This window comes from Mobula hypostoma, chromosome 1 (genome assembly GCF_963921235.1).
Source record: "Mobula hypostoma chromosome 1, sMobHyp1.1, whole genome shotgun sequence".
In the NCBI taxonomy this organism is placed as follows: domain Eukaryota; kingdom Metazoa; phylum Chordata; class Chondrichthyes; order Myliobatiformes; family Myliobatidae; genus Mobula; species Mobula hypostoma.
In genome coordinates, this window is record NC_086097.1 from 165600885 (window position 1) to 165624072 (window position 23188).

Genomic DNA, 23188 nt, shown 5'->3' on the forward strand with positions numbered 1-23188 from the left:
GATGGTTTTCCACATTTTCAGGTAGGCAGCAATTTTATAATTGTATAGGAAGACAAGGTGCTCATTCACATAATACTGAAAGCTAAAAGTCATTTCTAAGTCCTTGCACACTCCTTGTATTCTTGTTGACCTCTGCACATGGTTCAATACACAAATTTAAATTGCGTGATTTGAAGATACCTTTCCTAATCGCAACATATGAAATTAAGCATAGCACATATTGTTTATCATAATTTCTCAGTTTTCTCATGCTCATAACCACTTTGACCAACATTTCAGTAGGCTTGGATGTGCTACTTGCACAAACTTTGGGATTCATGCCCTCTTCACTGGATTCTTTGTTGAGAAGGGAAAGCTACTCTTAATTCACCCGATAAAATCCTTTCAGCACCCAGATCCTACAACCTTCTAATCTTAAAGGAACCAAAGTTTACTCAGTTCAACTCAATCCCATCCTTTCAAAGTTTCATCTTAAACATTTGGTCAAAACACCTATTTCAAATGCTGCCTTCTTTGCACAATGCAATATTCCATTTTCAGATGTAAAGTCGTGCAACATTCTATTAAGCTTTTCACCACTCAGCATCTGTTTTGATTTTCATGACTATCTTTTACAATCATTATTAGTTTATCTGCACTGGCACTTCTAGTCAAATTAAACTACCAATACTCATTTAGTGTATACTATCATATACATTGATGTTGTTCGTTAGATATGAAGAACCATGCAGTTCAAATCATCCTTCATCTGCTTCTGAAGTCTCCATTCCTAGACAATAATGAAATAAATAAGATAGAGGAATTGTTGCACAATTTTAAGGTGCGCTTGAAGGGCAAGTTGCGAAAACCGATTCCCAGTTTACCTTTCAGATGGGCACAAAACATCCATAGCATTAGGCAAAATGCATGGCCAACTGTGAAAAAACAGTGGTACAACGAGCCAAGGCATTAAAGCTTGTCCTGGATCCTGCCCACGACCTTAGGTATAACAAACAAAAATAATAAGTAAACTGTACCTTTTACATCTGGGTCATCTATGTGTGGTTCCAAGTTTTCCAGCATTTCTTCCAGTTCTTTCCTGGTAGCTGTGCTAAAGCTTGAACAGTTCAATGGTGCTTCAGCTTGTATTGGATCTTTGCTTTCTTGCTTATCTGGACATTTCAGTGGCTCCAGTTCCAGATCAAGGTCTATTGTAGGTATAGGAGTCCTCCAGTAATGGAATGAGTTGTACATTTCCTCTAGAATGCCAGTCTTTTCCCTACTGGACCAAGACTCTTGTGTAGATTGTGCTGAATTTGTGCAGCATGAGTTTGGCAGACAACTTCCACTGAAAATGATGTTTGTGTCAGTTGGTTGATGTTTAGTGCATATACTTGAATCGGGTGACTGCAGTGATACCATCTGGGCTTGACTCAGGTCACTTCTACACTCTTTGTTGCTGTTTTGCTCACTCTTCAGCGAGAGTTCAGCATCATTCATTGATTCTACAATGCCGTAGCCTGTAGTTTGTTGTTCCGTTTCAACAAGTTCCGTGACTTCACCTGTAACTTTTTCTGGTTCCGTAGCACATTTTGAACTATGAACAAACAAACACAGTTCACAAGTAGCAGCAAATAAATCAAATATGCACACTGTTTCAGTGCTTAAACCCTTCCTGAGAAAGCAATGTAGCACATCCACAAAATCTTAACCTCTCTGGTTATAGCTAGTTGAGAAGCATTAATAATAAAAATGTTATTCTCTACACAAAGGCCTTATAGACTTCAAAAATCACTTAAATGCTGACAGTCAGCACTATATCATAATTTGATACAGAAGTATTCTCAGTTTCAGAACTTGAATTGGTCATTAAAGATATGCTCACTAAGTTTCCTTTAGAATGAGTATTATAGATATGACACATTTGTGACTGACATGCATTTTCTTATGGTTTATCTTCCTCCAATTTCAAGTAATCTATGATTTTACATTTGAGGTTCAATTTATTAAAACAATGACACATTTCATGCAAACAACAAACAACAGGAATTCTGCAGATGCTGGAAATTCAAGCAACACACATCAAAGTTGCTGGTGAACGCAGCAGGCCAGGCAGCATCTCTAGGAGGAGGTACAGTCGACACTTCGATGTGTGTTGCTACACATTTCATGCATTAGCTTTGCTTCTTGCTGCGAAGCCTACTCTGCTTAGACAATCAACTAAATAGGGTTTTGCATTGTAATACTCAATGGTTCATATAATAGATATAATTCAAATGTTCAATAGTTTGAAAGCTGCACTGCTTCAGTTTGAGAAAGGTAGGTAATTTGACCTATGTGCTCACATAACATTGCATATTTCTTTACTGGTAACAAAAAGGTTTGTGATCAATGAGTGCAATGTACTTTCTCACACTTGATTTTATTAGGATAAAGCCTGTGTCTAGTAATGAGGTAATCATTAAGAGCATGCTCCTTTTGTTTTAAGTTCAATTTTCAGCTTAATAAACACCACAAACTTTTTCCGGTGCTTTTCTGGTACAGACAACCTTACACAATATAGCCACCTCCTGACTTAACTATTTCAATGATTATCAATCTGCCTTTTCATCCTTCACTTTATGTTACCTAGCCCAAAACCTTCCTGGTATCTCTAACACTCATCTATTAGCCGTAACCAATTCCCAGTTTCTCAATGCCTCAAACTTAAACTTATTTAAAATCTTTTATCACACTAACATTCTCTTCCAAATAATTTTGCACAGCTGAATTCCTTTTCTCTCCCCACAACTGACAACCATTCAGTTCAGCTGCTATGGAATTTCTTCCCTAAATTTTTCTACCCCCCTCTTCCCTTTAAGATAATCATTAAAAAAAAACACATTTTGATCAAGTTTTTAAAATCAACTCTTCCAAACTAATCATCGATAAATTTTATTAGGTCAACAAAATGCATTGTTTGCAATTAGAAATCCCAAATACAGTGGATTATGGTTAATTGGGACACATAGGGCCAAAATATACTGGATCCAATTAAACAGCTGCCCTAATTAGCAGAAGTTCCATGGAAATAGTTATAAAAATAGGTATTAAAAAAAGATAAACTACTGTTTAACTGAGTAACAAATTATGTATTTAAATGATATATAGAACAAATTAGAACTACCAGTCCTATTGGAGTATTATAAAACTATGTATGAGTTCCTATAGTTATTGACAGGAATTCATCCAGTGTACGCTACCATGTATGGGGTGTCCTGGGAGGGGATGGCACCTCTGCTGAAGGGGCTTATCATGTCCATTCACCTTTGGTCCCCGCTGGACACCAAGCTCTCACTTATAAAATTAAACTCCAAGTAGCTGTTTGCAAGCAAGTGGCCAACCTCTGGTACACTGCTCCAACAGACAGCTAAACCAAGCATGGGTAGCCAGCAGGCCTCATACCCCAGTGAAAAAGGGACATGACTGTCCTAGTATCTAAAGTCAGCTCCGGTGGATCAAACAGCCAAGACGGTGTTCTGCAATGCTTTGTGCAGAGGGAAGGGCAAGATAAGGCACAGACGTAATCACGGATATCCACTGCAACCAAGACCCCAGTTTGTGACGTCTACTTGTACCATCAGACCTGGACTTCCGAGGTTGAGAGTGGAACTGTCCCAATGCAATGGCTTTTCCACTTAAAAAAAAACTCACCTGCACAGGGTTTCACTGACATCACTAGATACAATGGACAACCTATACAGTGCCCTGTTCCTTTGATTGACGTAAATCAAAAGAACATGGTAGATAGGACAGCATTCAGCTCACTCTCCTGTGACCTTTTGTCATCTGTGCTGAACTGTGGCCTACGATTAATCTGTTTGTGAATCGGCTGCAGTGATGACCGGCTTCTTGACTATGGACACACTTTCATGAATTTCAGTTCTAAATGTTATTAGTTTACTTTTATTGTTTGCATATTTTTCCTACACATTGGGTGTCTGATGGTTTCTTTTTAAATGTGTTCTTTTTTTTTATATTTATGGCTGCCTGCAAGGAGACAAGTCTTAAGGTTGTATATAGTATTCATACTTCGAACTCTTGAACTTTGAAATGAAAGTTGGTGCAGACATCCAAGTCAGATAATGGACTGCCTTCATACAATGCTTTCAACAACTGCATCCTTCAAATCTTCATTTTCATTGTAGCATTCAAGATGATTGTCAATACCTTTAAATTCTTCATAATTGCTAACTTGTTAAACTAGTGAGATCATTTCAGTTTCACTCCCAGCATTTTCTGGCATCTCCATTCCTGAAGGCTTGAAACCACAGTGAACAGTTCTGAATTGTCTTACTGCTTATTTCTTGCCAACTACCAGTGACAAAAGTCACTGTTTTTTGAAATACAGAAAACTGCTGCTTTGAAAAAACTGTTCTAAGCATAGTGTTGTGTCTAGCAGTCACACAAGTTCATGCGACTGACGCTAGTTAGAAACAGTTCAGCAAGTCTCCTGTCCAAATTAAGTGTCATAATGTCCAAAATAAATAAGAGAATTCCTTATATTTTCAATTAGACTTTGTTCTTTAAGAGTTGTCCCAAATGAGCAGAAGCCTGATTCACTGATGGACCCTTTCACCGTAATCCACTGTACATGCAAACTAATCTTTAGAATGGTTTGAATTCTGCAGAAGCTGCCAGTCTGTAGGACTCTCTGATAAGGCTTAGCAGGAAGATCCTACCGTGTTGCTTACAGGTATAAAGTGGTTTTTCCCCACCAGTGCCAATTTTGATTATTCACCTACAAGAGAAAATCTGCAGATGCTGGAAATCTGAGCAACACACACAAAATGCTGCAGGAACTCAGCAGGTCAGGCAGCATTTATGGAAAAAAGTACAGCCGACGTTTTAGGCCGAAACTTTTTGGCAGGACTGGAGAAAAAAAAAGCTGAAAGTAGATTTGAAAGGTGAGGGGAGGGGAAAGAGAAACACCAGACGATAGGTGAAACTTGGAGGGGGAGGGGTGAAGCAAAGAGCTAGGAAGCTGGTTGGTGAAAGAGACAGGGGGCCATGGAAGAAAGAAAAAAGGGGGGTGGGGGAGAAACACCAGAGGGAGATGATGGGCAGGCAAGGAGATAATATGAGAGGGACAAGGGAATGGGAAATAGTGAAGCGGGGAGGGGAGGGGGTGGGAGAGGAGGCATTACTGGAAGTTTGAGAAATCGATGTTCATGCCAAATGGAATACAAGGTGCTGTTCCTCCAACCCTCTTGTGGCCTTATCCCGTCAGTGGAGAAGGCCATAGATTGGCATATTGGAATGGGAATGGGAGTGGAATGAAAATGGCTGGCCACTGGGAGATCCCGCTTGCTCTGGCGGACAGAGTGTAGATGCCTAGCAAAGTTGTCTCCCAATCTACGTCAGGTCTCGCTGATATACAAGAGGCCACACTAGGAGCACGGAACACAGTATATGACCCCAACAGACTCACAGGTGAAGTGTCACCTCCCCTGGAAGGACTGTTTGGGGCCCTGAATGGCAGTGAAGGAGAAGGTGTAGGGGCAGGTGTTGCACTTGTTCCATTTGTAAGAATGAGTGCCAGGAGGGAGATCAGTGGGGAAGGACGAATGGACAAGGGAGTGATCCCTACGGAAAGCAGAAATGGGGGGGGGGGTGGGAGGAGGAGGGAAAGATGTGTTTGGTGGTGGAATGCAGTTGGTAGTGGCGGAAGTTTTGGAGAATTATGTGCTGGACGTGGACGCTGATGGGGTGGTGGGTGAGGACAAGAGGAACCCTATCCCTGGTAGGGTGGCGGTAGGATGGGTTAAGAGCAGACGTGTGAAATGGAAGAGATGCGGTTGAGGGTAGCATTGATGTGCAGGAAGGGAAACCTTTTCTTTGAAAAAGGAGGACATCTCCTTCATTTTAGAATGAAAAGTCTCATCCCGATTATTCATCTTGTCATATATGACTGTATTCTAAACCAACTGTTATATTCATCTTCAAATTACTAATTGCCTTCCACAAGATCAGGAACATCAAGGATCAAAAGTTAATGTAAATTCATGTCTTTTTAAAAAATAATTCATATCTATTTATGCAATTCCAAGGCGAGTCCTTGTAATGTCTTTTATGATAAATTTACCTCTTTTCTAAGTAAATTAAATCTTAATGGAAACTCCTCCCATTTCACTAATGATAGTTACGAGTGTTCTTCTTAATAATACAATGCCAATTAATATGGAAGTACGATCTGATGCAGAAAAATTTAAATTTTCTAGTCCTCATTTCAAATGATTACACAAATAGCTTTACCATTACAAACCCATCACTATAAATTTATATTACTTAATCTACTTTGCAGCAAGATGCTGGTAATCAGAATCATTGTTACCATAAAAATTATAGAATGCTTTGTTCTTAATGAGAAAGGGTAAATTCAAGGTGTGTTGCTTACATTGTTTTTCCTACACTAGATAGCATTTTGATTTAGAAGAAGCGCTCATTGCAAACAATTTTGTTGTCTGCATTATCACCAAGGAACGTATCAGTATCAATGAAATTAATCCCTAGTTAGAGCAAGGTAACTAAACAACTTACTTGATTAGGTCACCAGTGGACTGAATTAATAAACCAGGAAACAAACTCAAATCACACACAATATATGCAGTTGCTGTGTTGAATCATGTTAAACCTAACCAATTCACTTTAGTGGTTTAGGAAAGGAACTTGCTCTGAATTAATGCAGGAGACCAGTAAATGGTTCAGGGAATTTCCGGATATGTATATACTATACCAGGTAAATTTAGCTACTTAATTTACAGCACACCTGTCATTCTTTTTTGTCTCTTCGCTCTTCGATACATCTTCCTCTTTGAAGTAATGACCAGTAGCAGAAGAATTTGCAAAGGTTGAGATAAAAGGGCCTAATGACTGGAAGGCAGCTTGACGAACCTGTGAGCATCAGACCACAAGATAAAACATTATCTTAAATATATATCTAATCACAATCTGCAATATGGCCGGAGAAATATAATTACTTCCCAGTAACCACTTGAAATAGCTGGCATTCACATCATTCAGTAGTTTTACATATTAAATAATAGAGTGAGAGATGCACAGCACACGTTCAATTATTTAGGAGTGTAGGCAGTTTCAATACTGACTGTTAAACTGACAAATATTGAAACCTGAGAAATTATTGATTGATGTCCCATATTTTTGGATGCAGTTAGAAGGGAAAGAGGCATCTAGCAATGATCCTTAAAACCAGATGTAATATGTGGCAGTTTTGGCTAGCAATACTTAGTATGATTGTGTTCTGTTCACCAACTGTTAATCAATGATAGCTATTGTTGGCAGAATTTCAGATGCTGATGAGGAGGCACACAGGAGTCAATAGATCAGCTAGTTGAGTGGTGTCATTATAACCTTGTACTCAACATCAGTAAAACCAAGGAATTCAATGTGAACTTCAAGAAGGGAAAGTCGAGGGAACACATGCCTGTCCTCATCAATGGATCAGCAGAGGAAAGGGTGAGCAGTTTCAGGTTCCTGGGTGTCAATATCTCTGAAGATCTATACTAGGCCCAAAGTTTTGACACAGTTATGAAGGTGGCACAACAGTGGCTATATTTCATTATGAATTTGAGGAGACTTGATATGTCATCGGAGACTTGATATACCAAAGACTATTAAATTTCTGAAGATGTACATTGGTGAGCAATTGTAACTGGTTGCATAACCATCTCGCATGGAGGGGGCCACTGCACAGGATTGGAAAGATCTGCAGGAAGTTGCAAGCTCAGCCAGCTAACTTGGGCACTAGCCTCCCAGCATTGAGGACATCTTCAAAAGGCAATGCCTCAAAAAAAGTTGCATCTATCTTTAAGGAGCCCCCCCCGCCCCCCATTAACCCAGGACATGCCCTCTTCTCATTGATACCTCCACGGAAGTGGTACAGGAGTCTGAAGGCACTCAATGTTTTATGAACACCTTATTTAGATAGATAGATAGATAGATAGATAGACAGATAGATATACTTTATTAATCCCAAGGGAAATTTGGTTTCGTTACAGCCGCACCAACCAAGAATAGAGCGTAAATATAGCAATACAAAAAACCCCAACAATCAAACAACAAAATGCAAACTATGCCAGATGGAAAATAAGTCCAGGACTTATAAGACCAGTCTATTGACCCAGGGTGTCTGACCCTCCACGGGAGGAGCTGCACGTTCGATGGCCACAGGCAAGAACGACCTCCCGTGCCGCCAGTGTTGTATCACGGTGGAATGTGGCCGAAGTCCAACAGTAAAAAGTTCAGTATCCAGTCTGCAAACACGTTCCTCGATCGTAATATACTCCGGATTGCACCATCCGTTGTTAAGCAGATCAGTAAGCTCGAAACTCCTTTACGCTTACCGCTCTCAGTGTACTTCCGGTCAGCCGGAACAGTATTACCCACCGAACTCCTCTTCTCCAAAAGTCTCTGTTGTCTCAACCCGGTCCTCTTTCCTCGGCTTTGTGATTCCCTTCTGCGTGTTTTCCTCCGGATTTCAGCAGGGGTGTCCACCGCTTGCTAAACCGGCCGGGATTTGCTGGTCCGTGAAATACACAATGCGACCTTGCTTCAGTCCCGCGTGTCGGGATGTAACCAATTCCAGCGCTAAAGAAAACCCAAATAAAACTCTCTCTACCAGCATGTTAGAGAGGGTGCAGCTTCGACATGTTACCGTGAGAAAAACAAAATACAAAAATAACGTAAATTAAAAAGTAAGAAGAAGAAAGTAAAAGAATAGTTCGGAACGGCTGTACCAGGCTGCATGCACGACCGGCGCATGCGCACTTTCCCTCCATTATCAGATTTCTGGGGGGACTTCCGGTAGCGCTCATGGAGTGAAGTCGCGTTCTTGACTCGCTCCATTACCTCTGAGTTTTTTCTCTCTATGGTCAGCTATACTTTAATTAACTATTAAGGCATCAATTTTTACAATACTTTGAATTAAACTGAATTCTCTGACAATTGGATGATACTGAGATCGGCTATGTCTAAGAACGGGAAAGACGGCAAGGATGGTAAACCTCCGGTTAAACCGAAAGCTACGGATCTCCCTCCGACTGAATCACCGGTGACTTTGGAAGCTATATCGGAGTTAATTCAGAGGGAAATTTCAACCTCTGTTAGGGAGATGATTCGTACAGAAATTATGGGCTCTGTTAAAGACCTGATTCATATGGAAATCTCAACTAAGTTCCAGAAAATTGCCGATTTAATTGATAAGATGCAAACATGTATTGCGGAACATCAGTCGGCTATATCTGGTCTTCAAAAATCCGCGCAACAAAGTGAGCTTAAGATGGGGAAAGTCGAAGAAACAATTAATGTAATGAAGAAGAAACTTGACTTTTTGACTTTTAAAAACTCTGACTTGGAATCTAGAATGCGACGGCAGAATTTACGAATGATTGGCGTCAGGGAAGCCGTGGAAGCTAACAACCCTATGAAATATTTTTCCCAACTTTTAAAAGATGCATTCCCTACTGTATTTCCTGACCAACCACCGCTACTGGATCGTGTTCACAGAATCCCATCATACTCGTCTAGGTCAGATAGACCTAGGCATGTTATCTTACGTTTTCATTACTTTCAAGACAAGGAGAGACTGTTTCGATTCGCTCGATCTAAAGGTTTCATTGATTTTTCGGATCTTAAGTTCCGATTCGTGGAAGATTTCAGTAAACCAATCTGGGACCAACGGGTCCGTTACAGATCCGTGATGTCGGAATTCTATAAGATGGATTTAAGACCAGCGCTGCTGTACCCTGCACGTCTAAGGATTCGCATGTTAGATGGAGCTCTTCGTTTTTTTGATTCTCCATCGGATGCCCAGAGTTATCTGGATCAACTTTCATCTTCAACATCTTAATTGCCTTTTTTTAATTTTCTCCGTTGATCGGAGGCTGTGAATTGGTTGGTTTTAACTTTTCTGTGCCCTATTTGGGCAGAAAAGTTTACTTTTGATTTCTTAATATGGCTGCTAAACTTTCTTTTTAACTGCGTCATTTCTTTCTTTTCCCAGGGGATTCTGGGTGGTTACTTCCCTTTTGTCATCTTACGTATTTCCTGTGCGGCCTTAAATTTTGTAGTTTTTTTTAAATTTTATTCTGTTTTGCTTTTTATAATCATTTTATGTTAATAATCCTATTTTTTTTGTTGCTGTGTCTATTCATGAGTTTGAGGTTTATTGTGGTTTTTTTTTAATATATACTTTCCGGCTTTTGTTCTGTTCTGTGTGTATTTTAATTGAGCTAACTTTTTTTTACTTATTTTTTTTACTGTTTTACAATTAGCTGATCCTTTTCATATTTATACCTTTTTTTTAGGGAGCGTATACCGGAAGTCATGGGGGTAGTTTTAGCGCTTGCTTCTTTCTGGCGGGTCTGCTTTAGATTTCGCCTTGGGGTCCTGGGGTGGGGGGTGGTGGGAGGGGCTTCACGTTTTAGTTTGTTTCTCTTTGGGCTATATACATTATTGAAGTATTGGTTACGTCCTTTTCCCCGGTATCTTTTGTATGTTCTGTTTCCTCTCCGGGTCTGTGGGTCGCGCCTATTGTCAATCCTCCTTGTTATGGGTTGACTTTAGGATTTATGGAGTCTATTATTAATTTTGTCTCCTGGAATACTAATGGTCTTAATCATCCTATTAAAAGGAAAAAAGTTTTTAAAGTGTTCCGGAGACTTAAAGCACAAATTTTATTTTTACAAGAGACCCATGTACGGAGGGGGGACAGACTACGTTTTTTCAAATTTTGGAAGGGACAACAATTTCATTCGAACTCCAATGCTAAGATTCGAGGCGTCTCTATTTTTATAGACTCCTCAGTTACTTTTATACAACAGGATATTATCTCTGATCCGAATGGTAGATTTTTATTGGTTAGTGGTTTATTATTTAATAAAAAAGTAGTTTTGGTTAATGTTTATGCTCCTAATATGGATTGTCCGGAATTTTATAAATCATTGTTTGATCAGTTTCCGAATTTGAACGAGTTTTCATTGATTTGGGGCGGAGATCTTAATACCTGTTTATCTCCAGCTTTGGACCGTTCGGATCCTTTACGGACTTTACCTAATAAATCTGCAAATTTGATTAATTTTTTCCTTTCTGATTCTGGGTCGACGGACATTTGGCGTTTTCTGCATCCTCAGGAAAAAGATTTTTCCTTCTTTTCACATGTTCATCATTCCTATTCAAGAATTGATTATTTTTTCATTGATTCTCGTCTCATTCCTTCAGTGATTAAATGTGATTATGATTCTATAACCATTTCGGATCATGCTCCACTTAAGCTTTCTATTAAAATTATGGCCAATATACCAAACAATAGACAATGGCGTTTTAATTCGCTGTTGCTTCAGGACTCGGACTTTGTTAATTTTATGAATGAACAGATTGAGCTTTTTTTTACAATTAACCATACAGAAGATATTTCGGTTAACACTCTTTGGGACACTTTTAAAGCCTATATTCGGGGTCAGATTATTTCGTATTCCGTTGCTTTGAGGAAGAAACAGAAGCAGGAGGAGATGGTAATTGTGGACAAGATTAAAGAAATTGATAAGAAATATGTTATGGCTCCTTCTGAGGAGCTATACAAACAAAGAACTGAACTTCAAATGGAACACAGTTTACTACTCTCGTCCTCGATTGTAAACCAATTAAAGAAAACAAGAAGTGATTTTTATGTTCACAGTGATAAAATTGGCAAGCTGCTGGCTAATCAATTGAAATCTAATTATGTTAAATCTCAAATCAATCAGATTTATAACCAAAATGATCGATTGATATTGGATCATGTGGGGATTAATCAAACCTTTTGTGATTTTTATTCTTCTTTATACCAATCAGAGTCTCCTCGAGATTCTAAATATATGAATGATTTTTTAGATAAGTTAGACTTCCCTCTGATTTCACAGGATATGTCTTCTTTATTAGATACTTCCATTACAATGGATGAGATTAAGAATGTTATTTTTTCTATGAATCTGGGGAAAGCTCCTGGCCCTGATGGGTTTACCGTTGAATTTTATAAATGTTTTGCTTCTTTATTGATTCCTTGGCTCTATAAGGTTTTTGAGGCTTCTTTGAAACTTGGTAAACTTCCGGAATCTTTTAATAGAGCATCAATTTCTTTAATACTAAAGAAGGATAAAGACCCTGCTCAATGTGCATCTTATAGACCAATATCTTTATTAAATGTTGATTCTAAAGTTTTTTCTAAGTTATTAGCAAATAGACTAGAAAAAGTACTTCCTTCTATTATTTCGGAAGACCAAACGGGTTTTATTAAAGGTCGTTACTCTTTTTATAATATTCGTACATTGTTAAATATCGTTTATACTCCCTCACAAAATGTTCCTGAGTGTGTTATTTCTTTAGATGCCGAGAAAGCTTTTGATAGAGTAGAATGGCCTTATTTATTTAAGGTGCTTGAAATGTTTAATTTTAGCTTGAAATTTATATCCTGGATTAAACTGTTATATTACTCCCCTGTAGCCTCGGTTCGTACTAACTCCTTAAACTCACCTTTTTTTCCTCTCTTTCGTGGTACTCGACAAGGCTGTCCTCTTAGTCCCCTATTATTTGATATTGCATTAGAACCTCTTGCAATTGCTATTCGAGAATCTTTAAATATTACTGGGATAACTCGGGGATTAAAGTCCCATAAATTATCACTCTATGCTGATGATTTACTTTTATATATTTCTAATCCTGAGAGATCCATTCCTGCTGTTTTAGAGTTATTAGCACAATTTGGTCTTTTCTCAGGTTATAAATTAAATCTTAGTAAGAGTGAACTTTTTCCGATTAATAAACATCTTCCCTTATATTATAAATTTCCATTTAAATTGATTAATAATTACTTTTCATATCTTGGGATTAAAATTACTTGTAAACATAAAGATTTATTTAAGACTAACTTTTTACCATTAATAGACCATATTACTCAACTTTCATCTAAATGGTTTCCCTTATATTTAACTTTGATTGGTCGTATTAATGCAGTTAAGATGTTTTTTTTGCCAAAATTTTTATATGTGTTTCAGGCATTACCAATTTTCGTTCCTAAATCTTTTTTTGATAAAGTTGACTCTAAAATTTCTTCATTTATTTGGCAGAACAAGAATCCGAGACTGGGTAAAATACATTTACAGAAAGCTAAGAGAGATGGAGGTTTAGCATTACCTAACTTTAGATTTTATTATTGGGCTATTAATATTCAACATATGAAATTTTGGTTACTTGACCGGGACATACTATTTATTCCTAAATGGGTAGCATTGGAATTACAATCTGTTCAGGGTTATACACTTGGTTCTATTTTAGGTTCCTCTCTTCCTTTTGATTCGAAACGTCTTAAGCAGGTCTCTAACCCGATAGTTAAATATGCTTTGCGCATTTGGTTTCAATTCAGAAAATTTTTTGATCTTAATCAATTCGGGTTAGCGATTCCTATTTTAGGTAACATATTTTTTCCTCCCTCTTTTACGGATCGCGCTTTTCAAACTTGGAAGACTAAGGGTATTTTACGGTTTTTGGATTTATTTTTAGATGGTTCCCTTATGTCTTTTGAACAATTATCTAATAAATATAACTTATCAAGAATACATTTTTTTAGATATTTACAAGTTAGAAATTTCCTAAGTACTATACTTACTTCCTTTCCAATGCTTCCTCCTATATATATTTTAGATTCGATAATTAACCTTAATCCATGTCAGAAAGGTGCATCGGCTATGATTTATAATATTATTATGAAACTTAGGAAAGCTCCATTTGATAAGATTAGGGTAGATTGGGAACAGGAATTGGGGCTTACCATTTCTGTGGATGATTGGGGGCAGATTTTACAATTAGTTAATACTTCCTCTATTTGTGCTAAACATTCTCTAATTCAATTTAAAGTGGTTCATAGAGCACATATGTCCAAAGATAAGTTAGCGCGTTTTTACTCGCATATTAATCCTTTCTGTGATAGATGTTCGGGGCAGATAGCCTCTTTAACTCATATGTTTTGGTCTTGCCCTACTTTGGAAACTTTTTGGAGAGATATTTTCAATATTATTTCTAAGGTATTAAATATAGATATCTCTCCTCACCCTATTACTGCTATCTTTGGACTACCTAAAATTTCTAGTAATCTTTCCCCTTCAGCCCGTAGAATGATTGCATTTCTTACTTTAATGGCGAAAAGATGTATTTTACAACATTGGAAAGAGCTTAATGCTCCAACTACCTTTTTTTGGTTTTCTCAGACGATTTTATGTTTGAATCTGGAGAAAATTAGAAGTAACCTTTATGATTCTTCATTTAAATTTGAACAGATTTGGGGACCTTTTATTCGATATTTTCATTTAATGTAATATTTACCCTTCTTGTTTTTTCTTCACTGTTTTAATGGAGGTCGGGATTGAGGACGTGATTTTAAGTTTAACTCTGTTTGGTTTCAAGTTAGCCCATTGCTTTGCTTTGCTTTTAGTTAGTTGCACGGTGGGTTTTTTTTTTGGGGTTTTTTTTTCTTTTTTTTTCCATTGATATATATAAAATCTAGTATACTATTATGTTATCTTGGTTTCTTATGCTTAAATTACATTGTTTGTAGTATTTTCTTTTTGGTATTGTTATCTTTTGGAATTTTATTATACTTTAACATTGTATTAATGTTTATATGGCTTACCTTTTTTGTATACTTACTCAATAAAAAGATTTAAAAAGAAAGAAAGATTTCTGAATGGACAATAAACCCATGCACACCACCACACTTTCCCCCCTCTTTTTTTTGGTCTCTTATTACACTAATTCTTTTTTACACATATTTCTTATTGTAATTTATTGTTTATGTATTGCACTGTACTGCTGTCACAAAACAAAAAATTCCATGACATATGCCAGTGCTATTAAACCTGATTCTGATTCATGAACACTCTTTCAAAAGACTCTTGAAATCCCAAAAGACATCCCTCATTTTCATTAGACTGCCACTTAAAACCTTTCATCAAGCTTTGAGATCATCTGAAAAGGAAGATACAGTGGAGGCGGGGGAGAAAGGAAGAGATCAAATTGATTTCTATCACTCGTCTGTTCACTCTGGGGAAATGGATGAAAACAATGGGGATTAGGAAACTACGCAGTCAGATATTAAAATTAAAATTCCTGACACAAACAAGAGAAAATCTGCAAATGCTGGAAATCCAAGCAACACACACAAAATGTGGAGGAACTCAGCAGACCAGGCAGCAGCTATGGAAAAAAGTAGTCGATGTTTCGGGCTGTGACCTGCTGGAGGGTCTTGGCCTGAAACGTCAACCGTATTTTTTTTCCATAGATACTGCCTGGCTTGCTGAGTTCCTCCAGCATTTTGCGTGTTGATTAAAATTCCTTAGGAATAGGTGGATATAGGGATTGGGAACAGAGTAAAAAGCAAACATTTAGAGGCAATTTTACTTAATGGAAACAGGGTGCCTCATGAGTATCAGCCACTCAAGCTGGTGACTCACTACAACCTTGAAGGACAATAGCAGACAAAAAACAAAATGCTGGACTTGCCAGCATGAATTAGTTAAAACAATGAATTAGCAATGCATAATTAGCTATTGAAAGGTATTGAGAAAAATATCAAAATTGTTGTTTATTGCTCAAACTGACTGAATTATTTTTGTGTTAGCTAAACAAATACACACACTAATTTAAAAAACCCATCTTCAGCCTTAAATCCTCATTATCCAACCTACTTCTACATTAGTGCACAGTGGACCAGACTTTTGAAACTTTGTACGCTTATAGCTAGTTAGTTTAAGCAAAAACTGTTCTTGCCTTATTCTCTTCCAATTCCCCACATAATTTTTGTGGTCACTGAAATTTTGCCTCATCAGATATATACATCTGCATCTGATTACTGGCATCTCTTCTCACTGTTCCAGCCCTAACACCTGCCAACAGTTCAGAGGAAACGGATAGAACTCTATTACAGGACATGTCCCACACTGCTGCATACAGGAAGGATGAAGCATGGCAATTTTCCTATTTGTACTTCCACAGACTGCTGTATTTACAAGGAAAATACCTTAAAAACTTGGGACACTGAATTAACACTAAATCCTGAAAGGAAACAGGAGTCAAGGCTAAAGGAAGACACACAAGCCAGGTCAACCTTCGGGTAATCAGTAGGCCATTTAGGAGACGTTTCCACAATGATGAATTTGGGACAGTTTGGTGATAATCAAAGAGGTTTGAAGTGTTATAATTTCTTTTAAAATAAAATGAACCTAAATCATCTGGAACATGGAAGGAAGGAATTATGAAAGCTTTCTGATGACAATCGGAAACTCAAACTCAGCCCTACAGCATCTCTAAAAAAATAAATAAAATATTAAAAATCTCAAATAGAACAACCAATGGAATTCATTGAACAAAACAATGACAGCAAGAAGGAGACAAGTATAGCAAAACAAATGAGGTCACTTCATTCCTTACCTACTAAAGATTCAGAACTTAAAAAAAAACTTCTTAAAAAACTTACCCAACGTGAAGGGTCGCTGATCAGATTAATGAAGAGCGAAGATAGCTTTGTTCTACGAACTTCCTGAGAGGTTGCACAAGAAACACCCATAAAGCATTCGGCACATGCTTTCCGCACTCCCCACACATTATCAGAGCATAGCTGGAAGAACCTGGGTAACTACACAGAAAAACCCAAGAAAATATTATTTTCAATTATAGTTGCCAGAATATTTTAGGCAGTAACATTCAAGGAATGTGATTCACAGATACTGGGTTACAGCTACACGGAGGTATTCATTTTAAAGTCAAACTCTTGAGTTTCCAAAAACAGAACCAAGCACAATTCAAACTAAAATTAAAATATTGTCAAAGCTTTAGCAGTAAATAAGTGGGAATTCCTAAGTTTTATGGAGCAAGATGTCCCACAGCAGTGTGAGAGTGCCAGCAACAAGGGATGGTCAAAATAATCTGAGGTTTAAAAATTAGCTTTGTGCAAGGGTCATTCAAAACAAAAATAGGCAAGAAAGTCAGTCCACACAGATATTACTTTCAAACTGTTGCCACTTCAAAATTCACTGTAGATTATATCCCCAACAGCCGAAGGAAATAGATGAAAAGCAAACTGAGATGATGCTTCAAAACTGAACTCCATACATTTAAAATATACAGGACTTAAAATGTGGTCTCTGCTGAGTTTTTTCTCCAATCCTGGTAATTGCTCTCAGTTCCTGAAAATTTCAGGCAACAAGTTCTATCTGAAGTCTGCCATATCCTCACACCCACAAAAGGCATATATTGGGGAGGGGATCAAAATCAGCTTTAATAACCTCACTCTTGCTTTGCTCGAATAGCCTACTAACACTCACTGCCAAAGTACACACATTAAGGATGGTTCTTAGGTAATTACCAGAAGGCTGACGACATCTGTTGAACCTTACCCCCAGGATGAGCCTTCTAGGGAAAGGGAGGAAAAGAAGGAAATAGGAAACAAATAAATGAAAATAAAAACACTAAAACCTATTTTGTTCTACCTGTTGCAAATAGTTGATATTGCCAACATCCTCAAGAGGTGCAAAAAGAACCAAAATAGAAACACACGACAAGTACTGTACTGGAGTACTAGTTTTTGAAGTGCTTTCTTTCAAAACATAACACTATGTTGATGTACAAATATATATAATTAAATGCAGTCCAATTACATAAAATGGTACTTATTACAAATGAATGGAAAGCAAATTTACCCCAATTATTACTCATGGGTTGGATCAAGTACTGTACAGTGCTTGACAAGCTCAGCAAAACCATTAACCTTCTTACATGATGTCTAAACTCGCTCATCCTAACATTACACCTAGGAACTTACTCCATCTGCCCACTCTTCCCCCAGTGAATTATCCACCCACCTCACTTGCCTTACTTCATTCCATACTCCACCTTCCTTTCCCATCAAATTCCATCGCCTGCAGCCTTTGCTGCCTCCACCTCTCACCTCCCAGCCTCTGTTGGTATTTCCACTCGTTTCATTTGCCTATCACTCTCCACATCTGGATCCACCTTTTGCTTGCCCCACCTATACTAGCTACCTCCCCTCTATAATAATCAATCCAGATGAAGGGTCTCAAGGTGAATGCCAACTGCTCATTTCTCTCCACAGACGCTGCCTGACCCATTGAGTTGCTCCAGCATTTTGTTTATTGTCAAGAACCATAGATCTGATTGCAGATTTGCAAATATACCTTTATATTTTAAAAAAAATCCTTTTTGCATCCCTTGATGGCCAAAGTTGATATGTTGTGTTATCATCAGCCTATGCATACTTACCAGCAATTCTTCAGTAGCTTCGCGACCAACAACACTGGATATATCCCCAATATTGGCAGCGCACACCTGAGAAAGGAAGTCAAATAGTCTTGTACAATTAAACAAATAAAGCCAAGCAGAGAAATCAATAAGATGTGAATATATATACACTAACCTTTCGAACATGGAACATCCGACAATCACAGCACATTTCACAGAATCGGTGCAGTATATATCTTTCAGTGATAGCTTTCCCTACCATGGGGGCCATTTTGCACATTATCTACAATTAAGTAAAAAGTGAATGCAGTGAGTAAAAAGACAAAAGACATTTCATATTCTTTCAAAAGTTACAAGTGAAATATAAGACAAAAGATATCATTGGAACAATCCTAACATCAGTAGAAGTTTTGTTCTGTTGGCCAAAATCAAACTGCTTTGATGACACAAATTATTTCCAAATTCAGAAATCTGAGTACAACGAAACCACTGGGCTCATCAAAATTAAATTGAATCCCTGTGAAGACCCATTCTCTTTCCTCTGTCTAACCCTGCAAATTATTCCTCATCCAGTACCTTTCCAAATTTTCTTTCAAAAGGCATTGCTTTTGTTTTACCACTTAATTCCAGGTGCTAACATTCCTCTGAAGTAAAAATGTTCCTCTTCCCATTTCCCTTGGATCTCCCCAAAATTGAAATATGTACAAGTGAAAAGTTCACTCTTTATCAAATCAATCATGACCTCGTTCACCTCTATTAACTTTTAAGACTTCTTCCCTTCAAGGAAAGCTGCAGCTTCTCCATTTTCAGCTTACGTTAAGTCCCTCACCTCTGAAACTATACCAATAAATTTTTTCTAGGACCTTCACATCCTTCTCAAATCTGGTGACCAGAGCTGGTTGCAATATTCTCTTGTGACCAAACCAGAATCAAACTAAGGTCACTTATACTTTTCATGGTTCTGACCTTCTCATTCATCCATCTCCCTCTCACTTTCTCCCCCAAGTACAAAACCCTTTCAGGGACTCTCCACACAAATCCAGGCCCAATTACGTAATTGCTGACCCAACTGCCAGACCCCAATGTTGACTGCCAACTCAACCTTGAACACTGGTCCATAAACTGACCATACCTACACCCTTTGGCCCCTCACCTAGTCAATGACAGCACATTCATGCACAGAAAATTTCACACCAACATCTTGTCATTGCTGAAGCTTGCAATGGTAGGCCCAAAACATAAATAGTTGCCAACACACTCTGAAACGACTATATTGGCTACTACACCAATGGACAATTTCCACAGAGATTTTCTCACAAGTGATATTTCATCTCTCTAAGCTTTATAAATTTGTGACATCATTTCACATGTGAATCCTATCAATCTTAAATTTAGTATTTTTTGCCACCATTTAACTGCTTTCTTTCTCATCACCAAAATGGACAACTTCCATTACAAATTCCTTTCCAATGTTCCTCATTTTACCTTATATATTTTAAATTGTCATTACCATTTTGTGCCCAGATCTCACTAAAATGTTATTAAATTCACAATTATTAATTTAAAATAATTGTCATTTCACTTACTGCTACAGCTTCTGTTTTCAGATCATCATTGCTTTCTGGAGCAGTTAGATCCAGTAGAACTGGACATACTTTGGTCTCCACATCGTATCTTTCGATTATCTCTTGTTCTAGTACCACTAGCAATGCTGCCTGACTTGTCTTTCTCACCTACAAGTAGTAAAGGAAGCTATCATGTGACAGGTTACAAAACCACAAGTTTCACAAACAAAATATGTACATCTTAATTAATTGACTGACTTGGAAGTTGAGTGGGAAAAATACATAACACTAGTACTGTTATTACAAGTGGTGTTTCTCCAGAGTCATACAATTATCGTTATAAAAGGGATTTCAAAATGTTTTAATTATGATGTGGGAGAAGTTCAAATGCCACAACCTTCAAGCTGAGAAATGCACAATTAATAGATTAATAGAATCTAACAAAGTAAATTGTGGAGACAGGAGATTGCAAATACTGGAATCTGAAGCAATAAACAAACCGCTGGAAGAACTCAGCAGGTCCGTGGGAAGGAAAACATTGACAGTTCAGGTCAAGACCCGACATTAGGACTGAGAGTTGAAAGGGAAGAAAGCCAAAATAAAGAGGGAGGAAGGGGTGAGGCAGGAACCAGTAAATGATAGATGGACCAAAGGATTGTGGAGGATGATGGACAAAAAGAGTCAGTCAGCAGGGGAAAAATTCCAAATCCTAATCAGGAAATAACAGGTAGTATGCCTGTGGCAAGGACTTGTACTTGGATCCAATGTGCATTTTCAACCTAAAAGCAGAAATCATTCGCCACAAACGAGTTACTAAGACAGCTCTCTACAATTATCAATAATTAATATAGCATGATAGGGTCTTGGATGAGAGTTGAAAGAAACAAGAAAAATTGTTTAATTTGTGGACCAATTACACATAAAATAAGCAGTTTACAAACTTGGCTATTTGTATATGGAGACATATTACAAGATATAAATCAGCAGAGGGTTATCATCCTAATAAGCTTACATTTGAGGTAGGACAGAAGTTTGCATAGGTTCACACTCAAACAGAAAACCTCTGAATAAATGTTCTCAATGAGAACTAAAGCATTCAGTGAACCATTTGCAGAAAGAAGAAATAAAAATACCTGGTTGTTGGGGTCTGCAAGGCATCTAACCATGAAGGGCAACAAATATTTGGAGAAAGCATAAGAAATGGAAGGCCTATTTTCCTGGCAGAATATGGCAATGTGAGGCACCTGTTCCATCAACTCCGCACGGACAGTTGGCTCTGTAAAGAGAATGGTTTCATCACAATGAGCAGTAAACACAATAACTTAAGAGCTTCAGATAATTTACTAGGTGATGACAGATCAGCTTAGACTGCATTCTGAACAGAAAATTGTTTAAAAATGCAGAAAGAGGACAATTGCTTGCATTTAATGCTAAATGGCCTACAATGAATTTGAAATGTCTATAGTTAAGAAAATGGTAATGATATGTTATTTTCCTCAGCTTCCCCATGTTTGTAGCTTTTGACATTCACATTTGATTCTCTGCTTATTTCTCTATTTCAACAACTTCCTTGAGCCTCCCAATTTATTCCATTAGTGACTCATTAAAACATTGACAAGCAAATGCAGCAGCCATGCAAACTTCATTGTAGCATACTCTGAAGCTAAGGAGCTGATAAATAATCTAAACCACTCTATAAAAGTTACTGAAATATGCCTTTAAAATGCACTTCGTGTCATATCAATTGATTTGCTTGCTAAAGTGTCAAAGTACAAGTTCCACAACTCAAATGAGACTTATTTACCTTCAGGCAGGGCAAAAATTAACATTTTAATAACTCACCAAGGGTATACATTATCTTTTGGTGAATACATTTTTCTTCATGTTGTCTCACCTGATTCCACTTTCCCTTATTGACACATTGAGATTTTATAACATACTATACATCTCCTCCATGGGCCAATGAAAAAAAAATAAATTTCCAGCCCTTTAGCTGTGAAAAAAATTGCACACCTAACAACAGTCCCGAATGCAGGCAAAAAAAAAATCTGTTATTTGCCTATTCAAATCCTCTTCAATTCCTGGAACAAGTTTAAACTAAGCGTGCAGAAAAATGCAGCACTACAGTAACTAGGAGCAAATCCAGTCCTGACAATGGTTGCATTAGTCATCACTAATTATGGGCAGTAAAATAATATGTAGTTCAGTGTTAAGCATTTTTTTTTGGTTTAGGAGATATAGTGCAGAATAGGCCCACCCGGCCCTTCAAGCTGCGTGGCCAGCAGCCCCCAGATTTAACCCTAGCCTAATCATGGGACAATTTACAATGACTAATTAACCTACTAACTGGTAGGTCTTTGGGTGGGACTAACTGGTGGGAGGAAACCTGAGCACCCACAGGAAATCCACACATTCCACAGAAAGGACATAGAAACCCTTACAGACGATTCCTGGATTGAACCCTGAACTCCAACACCCAAGCTGTAATAGCGTTACGCTAATGGCAACACTACTGTGACGCTCAGTACATGCATTGAACGGAAAACCTGATTAACAGCAGCATGTTATGATATGTTGTTGGTCACTGATTTTATGAAATTCTAATCACACTTCAAAATGAATTGATACAGATGTACTGCATTGTTTACAAAATTCTATTTCTTAAATGCTCAGATAAACACTCAAATCTTTCCTCACTTATATTTCATGTATCACAACCATATCCTGTCTTCCTCCTCACATCCCAAGAAAAATCCAAAAAAGATACAAAGCCTTTTGAACAAACATGCAAATTAAATCAGAGTAAATTGGTCTAAATTTTCAAACACTATTATATTGCCACATCATAATTTCTAGCAACTGTAGCTGTGGCAAAGGAAATGCACACCTATAAATGAGTCCAAGCTTAATTTGGTGTAAAACTTCCTACTGCATTAATATACCCTCCAGCACACCAGGGCTCCAATTCCCACAATTCCTCCAGTACACTGGAGACAAGTATCTGCACTTCCATGAAATTACTCTAGTTCTATTTCCCCATGCCATCTTAAGACTTAACAGGTTCACTGGAAAATTTATTGTAATATTAAACAATGTAGCAGCTAAAAGAAGTGAACTGAGTCAATAGTCCAGAAAATCTGCCTATCCAGTACGAAAGTACTGATTACGGTTTTTAAAAGAAGTTTTCCTTTATTCAACTGTGGTCTCTAACATTAAACATGGTATATGATGGAGCAACATCCAGCACTGTTTCAGAAATTGCGTTACATTTATATTCTGAAAGTAGAATACTTTTGTACAGC

At 37.6% G+C, this 23188-nt stretch overlaps 1 protein-coding gene across 10 annotated transcripts in view; it reads right to left on the reverse strand.

Annotated features, from left to right (window-relative positions):
• The window catches only part of LOC134352043 (serine/threonine-protein phosphatase 4 regulatory subunit 1-like), a 76428-nt gene that overhangs the window by 36833 nt on the left and 16407 nt on the right, over positions 1–23188 (reverse strand). For all 10 annotated transcript variants that reach the window (XM_063059130.1, XM_063059193.1, XM_063059123.1 and 7 more), the window contains 7 exons: positions 21020–21162; positions 19908–20054; positions 18497–18604; positions 18343–18408; positions 16541–16699; positions 6788–6912; positions 1017–1576 (listed from right to left, as the gene is read on the reverse strand). In XM_063059130.1, the coding sequence (XP_062915200.1) occupies positions 1017–1576; positions 6788–6912; positions 16541–16699; positions 18343–18408; positions 18497–18604; positions 19908–20054; positions 21020–21162 (1308 nt within the window). The remainder of the gene's footprint in view (positions 1–1016; positions 1577–6787; positions 6913–16540; positions 16700–18342; positions 18409–18496; positions 18605–19907; positions 20055–21019; positions 21163–23188) is intronic.